Here is a 22,351-nt window from a genome sequence, read left to right as displayed (position 1 = left end):
ATTTATATTCAGATTGCTGCATGAAAAATACATTAGGTGCGATTCAAATTAGCGACCTAAATGACCTCTATCCTTCTATATTTGTGTTTGAAACATTTGGCACAGGAAGATTTTTCCCAGCATATTTGTGGTGCCACTGGAGATGAGACATATGGTGAAACAGAGCAGCCAGGATGGGTCATCGCTGCCAATTTTCATGAAAGGCAACAGTAAAGGCAGTTTCAGCATATCTTGATCCAGACACGTTCCTTTTGGCCTTCTCAAAGTGCTGTTTTCCTCCTAGATTAACTGCCTGACAAACTCTTCCCAACTTGCCACTGTTACGGGGGGCAGATCCTACTGCATCTTCTGGCTAAAAGAGCGCAGTGACGCTCACACTGTTCTCAGGCAGCTGTGTATTACAGAGTGGCTGTTCTCAATTTCTTCCTTGTGACACGGATTTAGCCAGGGAAAGCTGAAGATATATGTATGTGATATTGCAGAGGAGACATGGTGATGAGCAACGAAGCTGGTGAAGGGGCTGGAGAACAGGCCTTATGAGGAACGGTTGAGAGAGCTGGGGTTGTTTAGCCTGGAGAAGAGGAGGCTGAGGGGAGACCTTATTGCTCTCTACAACTACCTGAAAGGAGGGTGTGGAGAGGAGGGTGCTGGCCTCTTCTCCCAAGTGACAAGGGGACAGGATGAGAGGGAATGGCCTCAAGCTCCACCAGGGGAGATTTAGGCTGGACATTAGCAAAAAAAATTTCACGGAAACGGTCATTGGGCACTAGAACAAGCTGCCCAGGGAGGTGGTTGAGTCCCCTTCCCTGGAGGTGTTTAAAGGACGGGTGGACGAGGTGCTGAGGGGCATGGTTTAGTGATTGATAGGAATGTTTGGACTCGGTGATCTGATGGGTCTTTTCCAACCTAGTGGTTCTATAATTCTATGACTTAGAGGCCGGTTGGTTAGTGACAGCAGCTTTCCCTCGTGTCTCTATCTGCTCCTGCTCTCCTTTTACCTTGCCTTTCCCTTGCAGCCAGCAGCTATGACTCATCATATTTCACAGCAGCTACTGTGCTTGTCACTGGAGAGGAGGAAAAATCCAAACTACAGACAGGACTCAAAGGATAGAGACATGAAGACCTTTTTCCTTCCTGAGTGCCAAACAGCCCTTGCCAACACCTGTGGCAAAAGTGTCAGCAAATGTCTCTTAGCTGTGATCCTCAGTGCCCTGCCATGGGCTAAGGGAGGTCTTTCTGATCATGACCTTCATCCCCTTATGGGCTATCACCGCCTTCATGCTGCCCTGCGCCCCTGTGCTTGGGAATATCAACAGTTGGTGTGCACATGGCAGGCAGTGATGTGCACCCACAGGGTGACTGTTGTTCACACTGAAAGGTGTCCTCTGAGGAAGTCCCACGCTACCTCAAGCATTGCAGGACCATGGGACACCCTCACCTCAGCTGCCCTCGTTGTACCAGACTTTCCTGCAGGAGAGAGCTGTGCTGCATCCCACGGCCAGCATCCCTTCCCTTCTGTCGGGCACAGACCTGCTTCACTCATCTTCTCATACTAGATATAAAGAAGAAATTTTTTATGATGAGGGTGGTGAAATGCTGGAATATATTGCCTAGAGAGGCTATAGATTCCTCATCCGTGGAAGCACCCAAGGTCAGATCTGGTGGGGCTCTGAGCAACCTGATATAGTTGAAGATGTCCTTGCTCACTGCAGGGAGCCTGGATAAGATGACCTTTGAAGAACCCTTCCAACCCAGACCACTCTATGAAATGCCAGTATCTCCAATGCTCCCCATGTCTTTAGCAGGTGGCAAAAGGCAGCTTAGTTTGGATGCTCAAGGACGAAAATTTGGAGTTGAAAGATCTGGAACAGCTGTGAGGGAAACTGTGCAGGGGGAGTTGGAAGACAGGAGGGTTATGGTGGAGTTGTTCAGGAAGGGGGAGAGAGCTAGAAATGCTTGGAAAGAGAGGGGAAGGTAGAGAGGGGGAAGTTTCATGTGCCCACAGAGCAGGTTGGATGGAGCTGAAGAGCCCAGATCTGGAGCCAGGGAGGGAAGCTCCTCATGTCTGGGTTTCAGACTTAGAGGGTGTATGCAGCAAAGTGATATTTAGGGCTGCTTGTGACAGGGTAATGAATTGCTGTCCTTCAAAAAATTAACTGGAAACTTGTTTGTCCCAATGTTTTTGGGACACTAAACCTGCCTTTTGCTCCTAAAACTGCTGGGAAGAGGGTGGAGGAGGAAAGAGAGAGCGAGAGAGAGAGAGAGTGCTGTCCTTGAAGAAACATATTTTCCCAGTAAGTGAGCGGGGAGGTGGCGATATGCCTCTTTATTGTCCCAGCAGGGCTGCACCTGCAGTGCTTTGTGCTTTTGTTTGTGTCCCCACAGTCCTGGAAGGACTATGCAGCTACAAAGATGGGTGAACAGATTTTTTTTTGTCAAAAATGGGACAATTTTTCATAGTTCACTGAAAATTCCTTGGTGCAGGTAAGGATTTCTTTTGCTGCATTCTAAAAATATCTTTTATGTTCCCGTGCAAATAAGGGAAGGGAATTGTTCAGCCCTTCAAATGGTGGGTCAAGGTGCACGGAAACAATGTGAAGAAAAAAAACAGGTTGAAGGTGCATGTTTGGAACAGCATTTGAGTCAAGTATATGGTCATTATAGATATCTAAGAATAGGACAGATGATAAATAAATTACCCTGCAGTATCATTCACGCTTTCCTGTTAAACACTTCCGATCTAAAGCAATTCCATATGCTTCAAATTGATGGTTTTTATAATATGGATTACCTGTCTGTTACTGTACACACAGGTACCTGTGCCTGAGGGGAGCTTGGAAACAGGACGGTTGCAGCGTACAACAGTTTGTGGGGGGAGAATTAAATGCAATTTCCCTGAGTGGAGGCACAGATTTCTAGGCTGAGAATGGTCAAATCCCCAAAGGCATAAGGAATGCAGCAGCAAGGTTAACACCCTTCTGCTTGTGTGTGAAATAATAAAGCACCTTTTGGTAAAAGTTGTAAACGGTGCAGAGAGAGAGGGCAGTTTCTGGGGCGGCTGAGTTGTGAGGAGAGGTGAGGCTTCCTGCACGAGCAGCATTACTCAGGAAAACCTGACACTTCCATGATCAAACCCCCAGTGGTGTTTTTTAGCTGTAACAGAGACTTACGTTTTCCTGAGTTAAATCCACTTTAAGCAGAAGAGTTGCAAGAAGTGGGCCTGTAGCTACTTCGAAAGGGCAAACTTTGAGATCTGAAGAGGACTAGTTCAAAAAGGTGCTTATGGCTCTGAATGTGAAGGAAACTTGAAACTTTGTCAGAGATGCAGAAATTCTGTCTAAATGGTATTGCAGCAAGGGTGAAACTGCCAGGAAGGATTGGAAACTAATAGGCTGTGGGAGCTTGGCAGCAGGTCTGAGTGCTTGGCAGTGGGTCTGTGGGGAATGGGAGAAGGGGAGGTGGCAGAAAAGCTTGTGTCTTAGAGGCGTAGAAGCACAGGGATAAAATGGAAATTGCTGCAATAAAGATGACTGGGGCCCTGATGAAATGTATATTAAAATGTAAGGCAAAAACTTTAGAACCTCTATAAATGAAAAGGGAGCAGGAAGCTCTACCAGTGCTGTGTATTCAGACGGGAGGGTAGATGTAATATTGTCTGAATATGGCTGCTAATTTGGCTCCTTGTGTTGGTAACATGGATCTGGGGGATTTCCTATTGTATGATGGACAAAGGGAGCAGGGGCAGCTGACACCACTGCTCAAAGACGTGGCTCTTTCCCCTCCAACTATCCATCCCCTCCTCTTTGCTGGCACAAGCTTTTTCTGTTGCAGCTTAGTGAATTGAAGCAGGCAACTGGCAAACAATCTGGCCAAGCAGAAGGAGATGTCTTCAGCCACAGCATCCCCTCCCCAGGTCACTGCAAGATGTGGTGCAAAGGTGGGAGCAAGCCTGGGTGAGGGAGGATTTGTTTCTCTCAGAGGCAATGCACGTGTTTGCCATCCTCAAGCATTTGCCGACCTCTGGCTATGTGGTTTGTGTTTAGCCAGGGGCACGATCTAGGAAGCTGGAGGGCTACAGGTCCAGCTCTGGTTGTGCTCGGGGTGTTGGAACATGCTTTTAAATGGAAGTGTAGAGGATGACCTGGAAGCAGATACAAGATTAGTTTACTGAAGCTGGATAGATAGTTTCAGACTAGCCTGATATTTTATTTTTGGTAGATGTTTCTTTTTCTAGAAATGGGAAGAGCAGTTGTGCTAATCTGCAGGACTGCGTGAGGTTTGACCTGCAGAGGAGAGCATTTGCTACAGTGGGTAAAATGGGTGTTAGGAGGAGGCTTGCAGGATAGATGGTGAAAAAACTGAAGAGAAGACAGGAGTGGGGAGTGTTGAAAAGTATTAGACTGGAGTAAAGCTAGTAGTGGATTTGTTATGGATTAGTCCTTGGGCTGGTTTTATTCCCTGTTTTTATTAAGGACATGAAACATCTTGTCATAAAAAAGTAGTAGTGTGTTAGTGAAATTGTTGCAATTTTCTGAAGTATTTTCAGCACAGAAGGCAGCCTCACAGAAGGGGCTTGGTGACCTAAAGCACTCAAAATGTTTACATATAGGGGTCAGGGAGAGCTCTGTTGGTGCCACTGCATACAGCACGGGTAGGATCCAGTCTAAATACAAAGTGCAGTTGGTCACTTGTGTTAAAGAAGATGAATTGAAACTGAAACAGGTGCAGAAAAGGCTTACTGGGATGAAAAGAGGGATGAAAAGACTATCAAATGATAGAGTCTAAAGATCTTGGCTTATTTAGCCTGCAGAATGAAAACTGAGAGGTTACGCTCTTGGTCTCCGTAAATACATTGAGGTTTAACACCGAGGAAAGAAAAAAAAGTCCTTGAAATAGAGGAGAAGAATGAATTTGTTTGGAAGGGTCACAAGAAAGCTTAGACTGGATAATGGGAAAGCTTTGGATCATGGGGAAGTGAGCTGGCCTAAGGAATCTTTGCAAGGAGGTGGGAGATGAAGCATAAGTGCTTTCTCTCTGCATAGTACAGTAAGAAACAGCTTTGTAATTGTGGACATTTTCTTTGTGCAAGGCATAAGTGTGAAAATAGCACTGAAACTTTAGTTACTTAGAAAGATTTATTTACAAATTCATCTACATCCCCACTGTGGATAGCTTTTCTTTGAATTTGCATGGGAAGGCTTGCTGAAAGCCGGGTACCGCGAAGTGGCGTTCCTCATGGGTGCCAGCATGGGGTGGAGGGGGAGCAGAAACTACAGCCCACTCAGCGAGGTACAAAGAGCTCTGTAGTAAAGAAAGATCTTTTGAGATGTCTGTGCTGGTTCAGGAAGAACGATAGGTGAATCCACATGCTTAACACAGGCAATACAGGAGAAAGCTCTGTAAGAAACTGCAGCTATTGCAGTTCTTTTGAAACTAAAGCTTCAGCCCGTTTTTAAATCAGAGTTTCACGGATTATACCACCTGTCAGCAAAGAGGGACACCTGCTAATAGTTTCTTGTGGGACAGATACTACCCTTTTCCTCAGGTCTTTGATTTTCCTCAGATGACTTCATTCCAGATGCATACTAGGCCTGGGGATAATTTTATATGACAGTAAACTCTCAGTGATCTCTTTGCCTTGGTCTGCAATTCTCCACTGATCTTGGATTCTCACTACATGCGTGGGACAGGAAAATATTAGAATATCTTCTCCATTAAAGATATATGTATTTGTATGTACGGGTGTATAAAGCTGAGCTGTGGTAAAGCAAGATCCTACTCAAACTTTAATGGAATGATTTGCTTTCCTCTAATGAAGGAAGTCTGGAATTCTGTATTCTTATAGGGGATTAGAGATGCTGCCTGAGGAGCCAGCCAAGGTGACCTAAGACCTTGCAGAAACCCCATTCTAGAAAGGACAGTCCTGGTTCCCTGCCTCTGCTACGTGCTTCTGCTTCCTTCCTTTCTGCGACACCAGCGCTCAGCACTCATCTGATCTGTCAGAAGGCTAATTTAGGGATCTAAAGCCTCATGATAAAGTTTTTTTGTTTTTTTTTTTTTTTTATGTGTGTGTGTGTGGTTGCTTCTCTGCTGCTTTAGCTCCCTGAACTGGCTTGTTGCCTGTTGCAGGCACTGCTGGGGGAATCCACTGCGGCGCGGGATGGGAGAGGGGTTGGGACCATGCTGTTAGAGTGGCATAACTGCATCACAAACCCAAATCCTACCCAGCAAGCAAGCAGAAGCCATGTTCAGTTTGAATGTCTTCGGGTTCACTTCTTTGCAGTTGTGTAGCTCTGCAGACGCTGCAGCCCTGAACGTTCCAGGAGCCAGCTGTGTGAATGATGTGGATGTGTGAAAAGGTTCAGCGTCTTCAGTTGATCAGAGAATATTATATGTTGAAGTGACATGCTAAAAGAGCATCAGCAGCAGTAACATACTGAGATATGCTTGGGGATTATTCGCTGCATCAGATAAAGATCTGATGTGCTCTGTTTCTGACTCAGGAGCCAGTGGGATGTGAATGTGGCACTCTCTCCCACTTTACCATTCATCATTATCAAAGACAGAGTAGCAGAAGTCTGCCCTGCAGGGACTTCATTAGGGATTTTGTCTAGGTTGAGATTTGCTCTGCAGTTTGAATGTGCTCAGGCTAATTTGGTGATGTGCAGTAACGCAGATCATTTGTGTCACATTCAGAAAGCTGGAGAAATAAAGCTTGTTACAGTGCAAATCCATTTCCCCCCCCTTTCATAAAGCCCTTTGGTTTCTTTTTAATTCCTTTTATAAAGGCAGGCTTCAGCCATTAAGTTTGATTTGAAGATCAGATTTTAAATTCATGTTCCACAACTGCTGCTGAGGAAAAGCTTGGCTTCTGGTGTGGATGCTGCATACTTTTGAGGTCTGGCCCAGGCTGTGCATCTTTAATCTGCTAAACTTTACTCTTAAATTTAACACAATTATGGAGGCAACCGTGACTCAGGAGAAATTTTGACTTGATTCTATTATGGTTGAAATACCATTGACTTCAATGGAATCAGGATTGGACTTGCTCCTGTAAAACCACCAATTAATTTTATGGTTGTGTCAGCAGATCCTGATCAAGATAAGAGCTCTACTGTATTCATAATTTTAAAAACTTAAATCTAGACAGGGTTCCTGCCTGTGAGAGTCTGCAACAGTCTTTTAACACGTAAATGTTTATTGCTTTTGCATAGCAAGGGAGATTTTGGCCTGCTGATGCCTTTGTTAGGACAGCATCTAGTGTATAAACTGGACTCAGAACAGGAAACTTACAGGGGAAGGCTTAGGAAACTCCTTTAAGTCATTTTAGAATATACAAGTGTTGTAAAGGTTACACAAAATCATCAGTATTTTTTTTCTTTATATTTTAAAAATCTTAGTTCTTTGGAAGGTCCATGTGCTGCTGGTACCTGGTAGACCAACTGCCTGTTCTCTGATCTCTTCAATCACCAGTTCTGTTGAAGTTGTTTTTATAAATCAATTTTTTTGTTTAGACAGATTGACGACTTCTTTCATCAAAGCTGAAATTAACTGTGTAGCTAAAGTTGGACCCATTGAAAGATGGGTCCACTGCGTGTGTATGTGAGGAGTTGGGGGCTCACAGAGGAGCAGAGCCACCTGACTTTCCCCAGCGTCTCCCAAAGGCTGGGTCAGCTGTATCACTGAGAACCTGTCAGGGAGTAGCAGATATGTGGATTCTCTGAGAAATTTTAGGGATACCTTTTTTGTCCTATTCAGAAAGTGAAACACTAAAAATTATGTAACTAGATCCATGATTTTATGGTGGGACTGCTGCTGGGAAAAGGAATGGGGGAAGTGTCCAAAGAGTCATCTCTAGAGAGGCTGCTTACGAGAAATGTTTGCCAATGGAGGAGCTCTGCTGTCTCAAAGGGCAAATGTGACATTGTTTCATCTGCAGCAGCTCTTTGAAATTCTGGCCTTCCTTTCTGTCCTAAATTGGTGGGAATTTTAAAGATTAGGCCTTTTAACAACTTAACCTGCACATGCAATTGAGTTCTGTTGGGTAAAAATCTTAGAGTATAAACCCTTTGCTGTACTGCCCACCAAAGCACTGTAGATTTTAAAATCTCTCTGGCAAATTTATTGTTTTCCAAGACTCCAGTGGATTTTTGGCATTTCAGCGAGGAGGACTGGATCTTTCCAAAATGCGATAGCCTGTGATGCTCTGTTTGTTTGATGACCCCCATCCAGAATGGCAATGTTGAAGGTAATGTCCCTGTCCTCTGGGCTAGTACCCAGCAGGTAGCTTTATATAAAAACAATAACAAAATATAGAGACAAGCTTTTGTTCACTAGTCCTTGACCAAATCATCTTCCTGGAAGAATAAAATATGAAATACTTTTATAGTGTAAATTTTTGTCACTACGTATGTGTTGCGATCATTTGGTCCCCATGGTAAAGTGTTTCATAAAGGGCCCTGAGCATTCTGCTGTTTTTATGATGACACCTTGTAGCTGAGGGATAAGGCGCTTTGCTAATGGTTGATAAATGGAGTTTGGTCAATACTCACTGACTGTAGAGACTCACACAGATTAAGTACTTTTGTTCACCCACTTAGCAATGTCTTTCAGGTGTGAGATTAGCTGTCCCTGCAAAAAGGCTGCACTTTCTGGTGGAGGAGGTCTGCCTTTCAACTCAGCATTCCATGCTTAGAAAACTATAAAACAAAGTAAAAAAAATACTGACAAAACACTTTGATGCTATGCTCCATCTTAACTGTATTTATGGAAAGTGTGTTTTATCTAAAAGTCTCTATTAGATTAAAAGCTTAACTAGTATTTCATGCTAAAGATTGTGAGTGTAGCTGTAGGATAACAGTCTTGGTTTGACATACACGTTGTCTTTTGATAGAAGAGAATTTGTGGAGTGGGGAGCTGGGATAGGTCAAGTTACAGCTTTCAGTAAATCTGAGCGTGCCTGAAATGGTTCTTTTAGTGTCTTAAAATATTTGTTGCCTTTTTATCATTGCAAACCTGATCCAAGTTCCATTTAAGCTGATGGGAACTTTTCTCCTGTCTTTAAAAATTGGCTCTGGCCCTGTATCAGATTGCATACCACCTTGCTTTCTGATTCTTGGAAGGGTTCAGCCAAGCGTTATGAATTAGATGCTTAGATAACATTGATGGCTGCAGTTCTTGATTGTGCCAGGGAAACCAAAAATAAAATAGAGGTCAGAAGTATGACTAGTTAATGACACAGTGTGGGCCTGGTCCTGCTGGCATGGAAGGGAGGAGAACACACCTGCTTGTTTGTTTGTTTTTTAAGAGTTGACTTTGTCCTGCTTTGTTGTGGCACGGAGAAGGAAGCTCCTCAGCTTCCAGAGAAATGGCACTGTGACAGCTTATGTGGCCCAAGGCCTGTCCCTGGAGCTTTGTTATGACTTCCAGCAGCAGCACGAGCAGACCCTGGGTGTGTGTTTAGGTGGAAATTAATTTTCATCTAATGCACTTGGCAGATCTGAATCAAACCTTCATGGCCAGAAGCATGTCTTCTGGTAGGCAGCCTGTGCTGGCAGATGCCAGTGGGGCACAGTGGGGTGGCTCTTCCTATAATGATTTCACGTCCGGGGAGGGTGTGCTTGAAGCTTGACAGATGCTGCAAACTTGAAACCTCAAAGGAGTGGCTATTGGTAAAAGCAAAAGTTGTGGACTTGGCAGCGGCAGGAGTGGATGGAGGCATAATTGGCATCTCATCCTCCTGCAGCTCATGTCAGAAAAGCTCTGTAAACAGCCCTGGGAGAGCGTAGTGTTGCGTGCCACTCTGGTCCCTCTGGAGGAGACCCATGGTGATGTGGAGAGTGAGGGAGCGGGAAGAGAGGGGCAATGGGGCAAAGGGAGAAGCCACAAAACCCCTGCTGCACTGACAGTCTCCTGTGGTTTTCATAGAATCACAGAATAACCAGGTTGGAAGAGACCCATCGGATCATCGAGTCCAACCATTCCTATCAAACACTAAACCATGCGCCTCAGCACCTCGTCCACCCGTGCCTTAAACACCTCCAGGGAAGGTGACTCAACCCCCTCCCTGGGCAGCCTGTTCCAGTGCCCAATGACCCTTTCTGTGAAAAATTTTTTCCTAATGTCCAACCTAAACCTCCCCTGGCGGAGCTTGAGGCCATTCCCTCTTGTCCTGTCCCCTGTCACTTGGGAGAAGAGGCCAGCACCCTCCTCTCTACAACCTCCTTTCAGGTAGTTGTAGAGAGCAATGAGGTCTCCCCTCAGCCTCCTCTTCTCCAGGCTAAACAACCCCATTTTTATTTTTGTTTTTTTTTTATTGTTGATAAGTTTTATTGTTGATTCTGGAGTCTGCTTGCTTTGTTCAAGATGCTTTGCTTTTCTGTCACCTTCATCAGTGAGCAGAAGCACCGTGGTGTCTCTATCTGTGTAGCTATCGTGGCTTTTGATAATAATGCTCCCAAGAGGACCAGGTTCTCCTGGGTCTTGGGAACTTTACAGGCTTTTTGTATGAAAGATATTGATCTTTAAGCACTCTCGTAACTGCTTGATGGCAGCAGTAGCAAACAGTCACACTTCTTTTTTTCAGAAAGTGGAGATTTCTTTATAATAAAAAAATTATACAAATTATTTGGAAGTTTAGAAGGAGAAACTAAGATGAATACTTCATCCCTGTAAAATTACAAGGTGATCTCAAGCAGGGAAAATGCAATTGCCCAACTGTGTTTTTGCCAGGACACCTTGCCTAATTTCCCTCATCTTGTAAAAAGTGCCATGGAATATGAAATGCGTGTGAGTGGCAGTGTGGCTGCCTGGCTGTTTGCTTGGTCTCTCTTCTGGCCTTGCAAGGTTTCCTGCTGTCTTTCTGAAATGGTCGTGGAGAAGCACTGACACAAACACAAAAAAGCACTCAACTAGTCCTTTTGGCAGACTTGTTTTTTTTTTCTTCTTTTTTTTTTTCCATATTTCCTCAAATTATTTAACGAAGAATTTTGAAAAAAAAAACATTGCTTGGTGAAACTGTACAAAAAAAATCTCTGTGGTGCTCACAAAGTTAGATGCTCTATGTGCATGGCTTGCCTTGCACTGCTGCCTAACTTGGAAAGGAAAGCAGCGCTGCTCGGACACTGGTATTTGGCTTCTCGTTGTGGCTGGACCTTGTCTACCCAGCCAGAGACTAACAGGCGTAGCATGGGAGATCAGACAACACTACAATAAATGCTAAATTAGACTTTTATTTATGACAACTCTGGATGAGTGTTAATTATTAGCAGAATGTGGTATGTTGTAGACTCTGTTTGCATTACAGCATGGGAAGGGCCAACTGCATGTAAAATATCTGTGTTTGTAGGTAGAACAGCAAAGAAAACCACTTCGGAAGAGAACAGGGTTTTTGTTGTTTCTCTTCACTGTATATAAAGATTTTTGTTAACGTCATATAGTCATAATGAGGGATGTTCGTGAACTTATATGAGAGACTATGTATTTAAACATGATTTTATTACCACAGGGTGGATTAACCCGGTGATAACATGCAGCAGGTATGTAGGAAATGCTGACTATATCAGGTGTGCTTGTTAATAGTTGTTTGAACTTCTGGATCAGGTTTTTTTCTTGTGAAGTGTCTTGAATTAGTGCAGCAGTTTGTGCAAGGGAAAACTATATGTGGCATTAAACCAAATAGACATGAAATGTATTTGTTGTGACTTCAGGAATGGCAGTCTGAAAAGGTTTCCTTTTGTCAGGCCACAAAATAAATTGGAGTTTTAACTCTGTAAGGTTATTTAAGAGAAAAAAAAAGAACACAGATGAATTTTATACAGGAACGTGTACTTTACTTCCAACTACTAAGCAGCACAAATGTCTTACTATTCTTTAGAGTCATGAAACTGTTCTCTGGGCACCGTACATGTACTTTGCCTGTTTCCAATTAGCTGTTTCACAGGGATATCTATTTTTAGACAAGATGGCAAATCTTTTGTTATGATGGCTGTCACTATCTACTTTATTAGTTTACAATCTCACTTTTAATTCATCTACCTAGAAATAGGATAACATAATGATCTTTCTCCCCTGTTAGATGGTGGAGAGTGTAGGAAGGGAAAGGGATTCTGGGCTTGCTAACACTGACCAAGCGTTAACAGACGTCTGAATTAAATCTGCCTTGTTTTTCCACCTTTATGATGTATGCATCTTTGCACAATTCAATTATTTCGGTGTTCTGAGTCAAATAGCAGGTTAAAAAACATAGGTAAAGTGTGGAAATGTAGTAAATCGAGAATCAATCACTTTGTAGTGGAATACTCTATGAACAGTCATCATAGAAAACATGTGGTATGTGGCGCAACATCTGATTTATATAATTTTGAGGTCACCTCTTTATTTGACTCCTGAATTAAATGATTTGATCAAGGCAGGCAGCCTCTCTTTTCACAGGAATGCGGGTCACTTTCCGCAGCTGTTTGAGTTGGGTGTGTTTGGTATTTGTGTCCGACCTCAACAAAGATGTCTAGTGACATTAACTATGGTGGAAGGAAATATTGGTACAGAAAAATGATAGGAAAGCCATTTGCTAGAATAAAAGTATGCAAAAATGGCTGAATTGTAGGACTAAATATTGCTTTTTGACTGTGCATACAGGGACTTTAAAAAAGTCATAGCCAGAAGGGGAAATGCAAGCCACTTGTGATCAGGTAACATCATCTTCTTCCCATACTGGGCGAGCTGGCTTTCAGAAAGACTTTCCCATGCTGAGCTGGTGAGGCAAGAAAGTGCTTGTCGGCAGGATGGACCAGCCTCACCCTTGTATTATGCTCATTTCTGGCTTGAATAAAGGCGTGTGTGCTCAGAACCTGAGTGTAAACTAGTGTTAAATAGTGTCATGCTAATTCATGGTTAGGTGGTGGGCTTGACAGTTAACAGTTGGACTCAAAGGTCTTAAAGGTCTTTTCCAACCTAATGATTCTATGACTTCACATAGATGACTATCCTACTAGATATCGGTTTTACAGGGCCTTATTCAAAGTCTCCAACACCAATTTACTCCAGCAGTCTCTGGCTGAAGCCAGAATTTCTAGGTGTCCTAGAAGGAAATAGTTTGAAATTATAAGGAAATTATTTCACTTATCTGAATGTGTAATTGTTAGTGTCCCTACACCTGCATCCTGATTCCTCTGTCAGGTTCCTGTTGAGTTATTTTCCTGCTGTCTATGCATGATTTTCTGAGAATTTTGGGGAAGGACAAAAGAGTTGTAGCTGTGTTCTAAGAGGTTAAAAAGCAAAACCAGGATAAGCTTGTAAAATAAATACTGAATTTGTAAGCTTGAAATCCATGGAACTCCTCCAGAGCACAGTACAATACAAACCCCCTTATTCAAGGTCTGCTAGTTAAGTGCACTGCAGCATTGTCATGATCCATCAAACCTGCCAGATAAAAAGAGGCTATTTTAAAGTTTCTCCTTCAGGGCATGGGGAAGTACTGTTCTTGCAAAGATAGAAATTTATGGTGATGCTAAAAAAAATGCAGATGAAGTGAATAATTAATGAAAACAAGACAGGACTGAAATATCTCCCTAAAATGTTGCTATTTTTAGCAGGGAGTGCTTCTGCAGTGCTTGTCATGTGATCCTATTGCCTTCTGAGAGAAGGAAAACAATTTGAATTAGTTTCTCTTTCCCCACGGATGTATAAACCCGGCTTATAACACCCCTTAGCATCTGCTTCTGCCGTAAAGCAAACAAAATTATTTTAAACCTCATGCAAAATGAAAACACTAATGAAAGCTCTACTTAAAGACAATCTTTATAGCAGCTGAATAGTTTTTATAATAGTTTGTGCACCGAGGTGGTACAAGAGGACTGCTGCAATGGGTGCAACTTTTAGCTGCTGCTGAGGTCAAGTAAAATTCATTGCTGCTGCACTTTCTACCTGTCAAGGCAATTATGGATAGGAGGTTGCAGGATCTGGCCCATAGACAAGGATTTAATGTAAACAGTTTTTTTTTTCTTTTTCCTATAACCAGTATAGTGTGTTGCTCTGTTTGAGCTACTTTGCACATAAAAATCGTTACACTCAGAAACACCTCTAAAATAAATTGTTATATATCCCCGACCTGCACAGGTGCTCATGTTTTTGCCTGTGCTGCGCAGCTGGACCCACAGGGAGGGAATTCTTCTGGTGGAACCACAGGAGAGGCTGCAAGGGATGGGACTGCCTTCTTTTTTCTCTGCCACAGGCTCCACCTGGGACTGTGCGAGCCACAGCCACCTGAGTCCACCCAGGGACATAGCCCTGCTGTAGTGAATAACCAAGTGTTTGACATCTGAAATCTGGTCCTGTTGGGGGTTTCTCCTTCCTGAAGGGTGTTGAGGTTCCTAGTGACCATGAAATGAAAAGTCAGGATCTGCTTTTTTTGCTGCCTTTCCTGCCTACTGGACTCGCCACAGGCTGAGTTTAAAAAAAAATTCCAAATGCCAAACCTTTAGGTGCTGAGAAGGACCCTGGCTTTGCAGCCCAGTACCTAGTTTGTAGCAGTGCAGAGGGATGCTGGCTTGTTCTCCCCACTCGTGCAGGGATTTCTCTCCCCACGTGGGATGGTTCCTGGGTGACTCCTGTAAGGGGCGTAAGGCTCCTTAGACCTGGCTGGGACCCCGATCCCCAACCCTAGTGGGCTGCAGAGCTTTCACCAGCCTTGCCATGCAAAGCAGTGAGGATATATCTGGGCTGAAGCATATTGCTCTGCGAAAGGGTTGTGAACTGACTCCTGAGCAGAAGAGGTGGCCCCAGGACAAGACACAAGTTTCTGGTCATGGTGGGTTTTGAGAAGCTCCTGGGTTAAGCCATGCGTGGTGCTTCTTGAGCTGTGGGTCCTTAGTTGTGTACAGGCACACATTTATGGCTTGGGGGGTGTAAAGGCTTTGCAGCACCTGGGTCTTGGTGTACTTTTTCCCTTCCCTGTGTATCTATCTAAAAGGACTGTTTTAAGATTTGTTGTCTGAAACACACATGCACAGAAGTCTGCGTTGTGTGGAGCTTTGTAATAATTAGAAACTGATCCTTAGCTGGAAGCTGAGTTTGGTTGATGTGACTGCTATTCAGGTGAGAACTCTTGTTACAAAAAAATGTATTAAGTTATCATTATTATATTTTTTGTACTAGCTGAAAAGTCTATTTACAAGCTTATTTTTTCCCAGCTTTCCAACAGCTCTTCCATGCTAGAGCTCAGCACTGTTTTTTTCCAGTCACCTTGCTCAGTCACTTGTAAGAGTCCTTCCTAAAATGAATCCGGTTATCAGGTGGCTGCTTTTTAAGCAAACCCCATCTATTCAGACCAAAAAGGTGTGGAAGGGTACACACAGACTGAATAAGTGGGTGAACTGGAAGGAGCAGGAGTCTGTGGCAAAGGTATCTGATGAATGGTTGATGTCTTCAGTGAGTCCCATCACTAGGACGGGACATGAGGGCAACCCTAATAAAGCAAGCCTGGAGGAATTTCCTCACCTAACTTCATCTTAGAGTGTGGGATTTGTCCTCCTGTTCGAAGCTTTCTTGGATTGTGCTTCTGTGGTACAAATAATAAACCAAACAAAGGGTAGTAAATTGTATCTTTTTTGAATTAATGAAATGTATTGAGTTCTGCGTGCAATGAAAAGAAATTTTAGGGCCCTAAATTGTATTACAGCACTGCGAAACAGTTCTAGTTTTCTTTATTGATGTCTGTTTGAATGCCTGCACTCACAATTGAAGTAATTAGTTATACAAGTCCAGTAACTTCTTGTGAGCTGTATAGGAATGATCAGAAATTAAAATATCTATTTCCAGTTTTGCTGTTGCTGTTTTGATTTGGGCAATGAGGCTTTTGGAGAATCAGTTTTGCTTCACAGTCATCTACCCTCATGACTGCTTAATGAAAATGCCAGCAATAAAGCTTTATTTAGCTAAAGCTGGGAATACTGAAATGGCTCATTTTGTGAATTGAACAAGGAGGTGCTGGTTTCAAGCTGTGAAAATAGTAATTCTTTTAAAAATAGCTTATTTTTATGGCTATCCATCTCCTTACTGCTTTTTCTTTTCTTTCCATAGGAAAAATTAACCCAGGAGTGTGTATTCAGAGAGCAGTTTGAAGAAAACTGGTATAACACATATTCATCAAATCTTTATAAACACGTGGACACTGGAAGACGATACTACGTTGCATTAAATAAAGATGGGACTCCAAGAGAAGGGACTAGGACTAAACGGCATCAAAAATTTACACATTTTTTACCTAGACCAGTGGACCCTGAGAAAGTACCGGAACTATATAAGGATATTCTAAGCCAAAGTTGACAAAGACAATACCTTCACTTGAGCCCTTAAAAAGTAACCACTATAAAGGTTTCATGCGGTGGGTTCTTATTGATTAGCTGTGTCATCACATCAGCTCCACTGTTGCCAAACTTTGTCGCATGCATAATGTATGATGGAGGCTTGGATGGAACATGCTGATTTTGTTCTGCACTTAAAGGTTTGTCCTCCTGGAGGAGAGCCTATGCCCACTCGCTTGATTTAGTACGAGAGGGAGCGCGAGAGAGTGAGTGTGAGAGAGAGAGAGAGAGAAAGGGAGGATGAATGGGAATGAGAGTGCGCGAGAGAGGAGCTGACGGGAGGAGGAGGAGGAGGAAGGCCTGATGCATGCAGGGGAATAGACACGCTTTTAAATTTTTGATCAGTTGTACTTCGTCATATATCAGCATAGCTGCCATACTTTGATTCATCAGGATTTTTGGCTGGTGGCCTGCTCAAGTGTACGCTGCATTTACAAAGGCATGGAGGGTGCAGTCTTACTTAAACAAGAGACTTTTCAGTTAATTGCTCTCTGGGTCTCATCCCACTGAGTTTAAAGCAAAGACCTCTTAGTAAAAAAATAAAAATAAAAAGTTAAATTTATTTATAGAAATTCCAAAGGCAACATTTTATTTATTTTATATATTTATTTATTATATAGAGTTTATTTTTAATGAAATATGTACAGGCCAGATAGGCATTTTGGAAGCTTTAGGCTCTGTAAGCATTACAATGGCAAAGGCCACTATGAACCTGTGGTAAATTCATGCAAGTAAATATAAAGGTGCATGGATAAAAAAAAGCAAAACAAACAATAAAAAGGTAATAATAATAATAATAATAATAAATTCTAGTGACCCTCATGTACTAAAGGTGACAATCTCTTTTGTTCCCGTATTATTGTACAAGTATGCACACCACTCATGACACTGAGTCCTCACTCTTCTGACTGCTTGTTTCATAGCTTACCCCCAGAGGATTAAAGACAAAACTGGGTCTTCAACTTTCTGTGTCTGTAATATTTCCTCTCTGAAAAAGTGACTTCTTACATCCTTGTAAACTTCACAGCTGTGGAAAATATAGGGGTTGGAATATATTCTACTTGTTAAAACCTATTGCAGATTATACCAAAGCTAAATGATAAATATGCTTTTTTTTTTTTCTTTCCTGAAGCAGAATGCCAGAAACAACATAAGTAGTATCAACAATTGTACTAACTTTAAGGTTCCACAAAAAGCACATAATGGTTTCAGAGGGCAAGAACCAGGTTAACAGGATCACTCTTGTAAACAATGTTTATTTGTGCACTTGACTATCTACTATGAAATTATACGAGTTCCATAGGGGTCATTGTAACATCTTTTATGGAAAATTGCTTTCAGTGTGAACTGTCATAATACATGATATAGCACCCTTCCTAAAGTAAAACTTGCAAAATGAAACTAATAAATCTCTATCAATAATGACAATGAGGGGGACAGTATTAAACTTGTTTTTTTTTTTTTTCCTAAAATACGCTCAAATATTCATGAACTGTTAGTGAGCTGACAGAATGTAATAATTAAGGAGTTGTAGTGTTTTATGTTAAGCACATGAACAGGTTGATTAGCAGTTACCACTTGGGAACTAACACTTAGGAAGAGGTATTTTTTTCCCCAGTGCCCTGAAGGAAAAATAAAGAGAAAAATCACTAAAGGTCCATATGACAAATGCATTTTCTAGTTGTTGTGTCCCGTAGGATCTGAATCCAATGCCATTAAGTTGAGTGTAACCTTTGCTGTTGGATCTGTTGGGAGCGTGGCTGGTCCCAACACCCCTGATCGTCCACAGAGGCACGGAGGCTAAGCACTGACATACGTTAGAGAAGCTAGGCATAAGTTTTTAGCCTATTTGAAATTAAGTAATTTTTGCTTTAAGTCACTCTTGTCCATGTGATATATATGATTTGAAACCTAATTCTGTTCTGGAATAATCTCTGACTTGGTGTCCTGAATGAATGTGACTTCTGTACTGACACAGGCAGGAGGGTCCATGTCTCAACTGGTGATATCAATAATCTTGGATAGAATTTGGCATTTTATTATAACAGTTTTTGAATGATAAAGATATGTAAATTGCGTTAGTTGAGTTATAGGGTACAGTTAGACATACTTGTCTAGAGACTATTATTGCCTGGGAATTTGAAGCCTTTGCCTGCAGCCCACGTGTTTGCTTTTAACCCTTTGGAGTTGCTGAGACCTGCAGGCAGTTTTGCTGTTGTGGGTTAACTGGGTGCTGAATCGCTCAGTCCAGGTGATGTAAGGCTGTGCTGGACTGTAGGACAGGAAAATGAGCTTCTGGAGAGGATTAGAGTTCATTGCTCTGTGTTAACCAGATAAATCTTACTGCAAGGCAGGGAAGTTACAACTCTGCTTTTTTGATAAATCTGACACATACACCAGGAAATTAATTGCAAAGCTTGAAAATACTATGAGTTGAGGCCACAATACTAGGCCACGGTTTGAATCTTAATGTTAAATTGACTTGGTTTTTTAGTCATAGGCAAGTCATTACTACTAGCTAACGTTTTATTTATTTATTTTTTTGTATTTTTCTAAAGAAAGGATTAAACCCAAGAAAAATGTTATGAGTTTATGGTAGTCCATATAAATAAACTGTAACCGATTTACTCAAATAACCCATAATGGTGTGTAAATACTGGCTTTATGTAAATATAGAAATGTGTAATTTAACATAGGCATTATTGTGAGACTGGATGGTCCAGGATTTGGCAGTTTGCCACTCCCTGCAGGTTCACTGGGTCGAATTCGGCCTCTTTCGGGTAGCGAACAACAGATTCTGTTCAGTCACTTGTGTAAAATGAATCATTTCTATTTGTGCTCTGGCGGGGGATGGGTAAAACCATCATCACCGGAGCGCTGCTTAGCGCCTTTGCCAAGGTGTGCAGGGGTAGGGATGCCTTCCTCATCCTTATGTGATCCTGCTAAAACAGGGCTGGAGAGAGCTGACATAGCAAAGTGGGGAGGCTTGCAGAGCAGCTCCTCCTGTGCTGTGGACAAAGAGAAGTCTCTATTTTCTAGTGCTGTCCATCTGGCACCTTTCTTGAGCACTAAAATTCACTTGAGGGAAATCTGAGGAAAAAAAAGAACAATTGGTGTTATTTACTTGATATTCTGTAACAGTGTGTAAATACATACAGAATACTGTAATTTGTATAAATACATTGCTATAGAACTATGAAAATTGATATAATTTACCTAATGTCCCTTCAGAGCATTTTCTTATAACCATGCACGTGTGTAGTAATGGGTTTGCAAAAAGATGCCCTTTCTTATTCCTAGAAAGGGTGTGAGAAAATTCCAGGAACACCAAAACCAGCAGTATTTTCTATGTCTTTCTGCTAAAGTGGAAAAAGCTGGGGGATATCTTTTTGGCAAGAATTGTATTTGCATTTCACCTGAAGCAAGTCTGTCTGGGAAAGCAGCATGGGCAAGAAGGTGATGGAGATCCAGAGCAATGTTATTGTGTGGGCTGCTTTTGAGTAATGTGTCAGGCAACACTCTCTACATTAAGCGAGGTGGATGAAACCTAGCAGAGCTGGGCAGTGCAGAGGGTGGAAAGAGGAAAATCAGAGGAAAATTGTCTTAACTTGTCACCAGCTGGTGCAGAACTTAAACTGCCTGACAACTGGAAGGAAAAAAGGAAGGCTTTCATAAATGACTGTGTGTAATGTCTGGAGACTGGAGATGGGTCTCTCTGGTGTAAAAAGTCAAGCATTGCTATTATCCCTGTGGAAAAGATAGATGTGTATCTAGCAAACATACAAATAGGAGGAAATTAAAGACACTGCTACTAAGGCAGTTTCTAAGTTTCTTTGGAGACAGAATTTGTCAGGAAGTAAGAGGAGATGCACCTACAGCATGTCTTTCAGAGTCCCTTGAATCATCTTCAGAGCTTATGCTCTGCTCTGCATACACTTGTATCAAGAAGTAAATATAAGGCTCAGCTCTGTTACTCATGTTTATAGGAGCAGAAATAGATGGGCTGTGAGCCATGCCGAATACCTTTTTGCATGAACTGTCCCAGCTAGTGAATTCTTACAAGGTCCCTGTGAGGTATGTTAGCAAACACGGAGATGGGGATATGGCCAGGCTCCTCACAACCGCACTTTGTTTTGCAGAAGTGTGAGGTTCCAGATTCTTGGAAATTTTGATGAATTCTTGGAAACTCAGCCCCTGCTAATGTAGCTGTGTATGCGTAGTCAGCTGTATTTGGAGGTAGGGAGTCTGGGGGAAGAAATAACGAACAAAATTGTCCTCAATATTTTTTAATGCATGGCATATCGTTTATCGATCTGAGAATGGAAACCAGAATTCAATTTTCCAAACCTTCACCTGTGTTCTTAAACTGTTACCACTCTCCGTGGGTTGCTCACAGGTAAATCCTGTCCTGTCTTGGCATTATCTTTCACCTTACCATAACACTAGAAGGTGGTTTTGCCATCTGGCCACTAAATAGGTACCAGCAGTAAAAACTCATTTTCTCCTGTCAAGAGGCTGGATTGGCTTGCCCTAGAGTTTGCTGCTGAATGGTTTGGCATTGTGAAGTGAGCAGAGGATGGGTAATTAGCATCTTAAACTTAGGCTATATAAAATTTATACATCAAGACAATAAGTGATTAAAAATAAAGAAATGCTATTGCGCAAGTTGTGTGCATGACATCAAGTTTGAAAGCAGAAAATGTTTTTTCAATGGTCAGAAGATTTAAATGAGATCAATAATCAAGTTCCACCTATGAAGGTGTTCATAAAACCTAGTCTTGTTGCTTCTATTACTGATGGATATATATCTTTTATAGCTTGTATGCATTCTCTTCTATATGATTATATTGTAAAAGACTCTTTTCATTATTCCTGAAGTCCAGCTGTCTTTGTCTAATTTTTCAGAGTAATTCATCTCTGAACCCCGGAGCAGGAAAGCCACTATGTGATCCCAGGTTAGGACAAGAGGAGGCTGAGGGGAGACCTTGTTGCTCTCTACAACTACCTGAAAGGAGGTTGTGGAGAGGAGGGTGCTGGCCTCTTCTCCCAAGTGACAAGGGGACAGGATGAGAGGGAATGACCTCAAGCTCCGCCAGGGGAGATTTAGGCTGGACATTAGCAAAAAAAAATTCACGGAAACGGTCATTGGGCACTAGAACAAGCTGCCCAGGGAGGTGGTTGAGTCACCTTCCCTGGAGGTGTTTAAAGGACGGGTGGACGAGGTTCTGAGGGGCATGGTTTAGTGATTGATAGGAATGGTTGGACTCGGTGATCTGATGGGTCTTTTCCAACTCTGTGATTCTGTGATTCTGTGACAGAGGATCATGTGTTGCAAAGATGCTGCTGTTGTACTCAGGGTAGCTGGTAGAGTCCATACAATGGCCTTATCCTATTGTAGCTACCACATGGAGAGCTAGAACATTGTTTTTGCCTTAATATATTGTATGTTATTGTTATCATAGAAGATCTTTTCAAATGATCCTCAAAGTCATGCCAGCTTTATTAAACACACTTCGGTCTCTTGAACACGTGCTCATAAATATCCTGTCATGGAGAGCACTGTATAAAATAAGTAATCTTTTAGCAAAAAAAAATAAAAGAAAACAAAAAAGAAGCCTTTTTCTTTAGGCCATGGGAAGTTATTTTTATTTGCAGTACTCACAAGCAGCAACTACGACATAGTCAAAAGAATTCTGGAATTAGACTGAACTGTCAACATGTTTCTCACATTTCTGTTTTCTTGAGAAATCACAGACCATCAAATTATGGTAATATGCAAAATATGCCCTGTAGATTTTTTTTCCATGTCCAGAGGGCCTGAATTTATGCATAACTTACTATTGGAGGTAGTAAGTCTAAGTAAAAAGAGCATTTCTGTAATGTAACTCATTTGTTTTATTGACAATGTCTCCCCCCACCCCCAAAAAGCATAGCTTTAGTTAAAATTATTATTATGTCTATCCTTATTGAAAGAGTAGATGTAAACTTTG

The 22,351-nt window shown here is 42.1% G+C and overlaps 1 protein-coding gene across 1 annotated transcript in view; it reads left to right on the top strand.

The window, feature by feature from the left end:
- FGF9 (fibroblast growth factor 9) overlaps positions 1–19,619 on the top strand; it is a 30,948-nt gene extending 11,329 nt beyond the window's left edge. Inside the window, exon 3 of the mRNA XM_069883550.1 lies at positions 16,078–19,619. Within this exon, the coding sequence (XP_069739651.1) occupies positions 16,078–16,323 (246 nt within the window). The 3' untranslated portion in view covers positions 16,324–19,619. The remainder of the gene's footprint in view (positions 1–16,077) is intronic.
- The last annotated feature ends 2,732 nt before the right edge of the window (positions 19,620–22,351 follow it).

The sequence above is a fragment of the Phaenicophaeus curvirostris genome, chromosome 1, assembly GCF_032191515.1.
Source record: "Phaenicophaeus curvirostris isolate KB17595 chromosome 1, BPBGC_Pcur_1.0, whole genome shotgun sequence".
NCBI lineage: Eukaryota > Metazoa > Chordata > Aves > Cuculiformes > Cuculidae > Phaenicophaeus > Phaenicophaeus curvirostris.
Note: the sequence above shows the minus strand (reverse complement) of the source record. Positions and strands in the feature narration are given on the sequence as shown.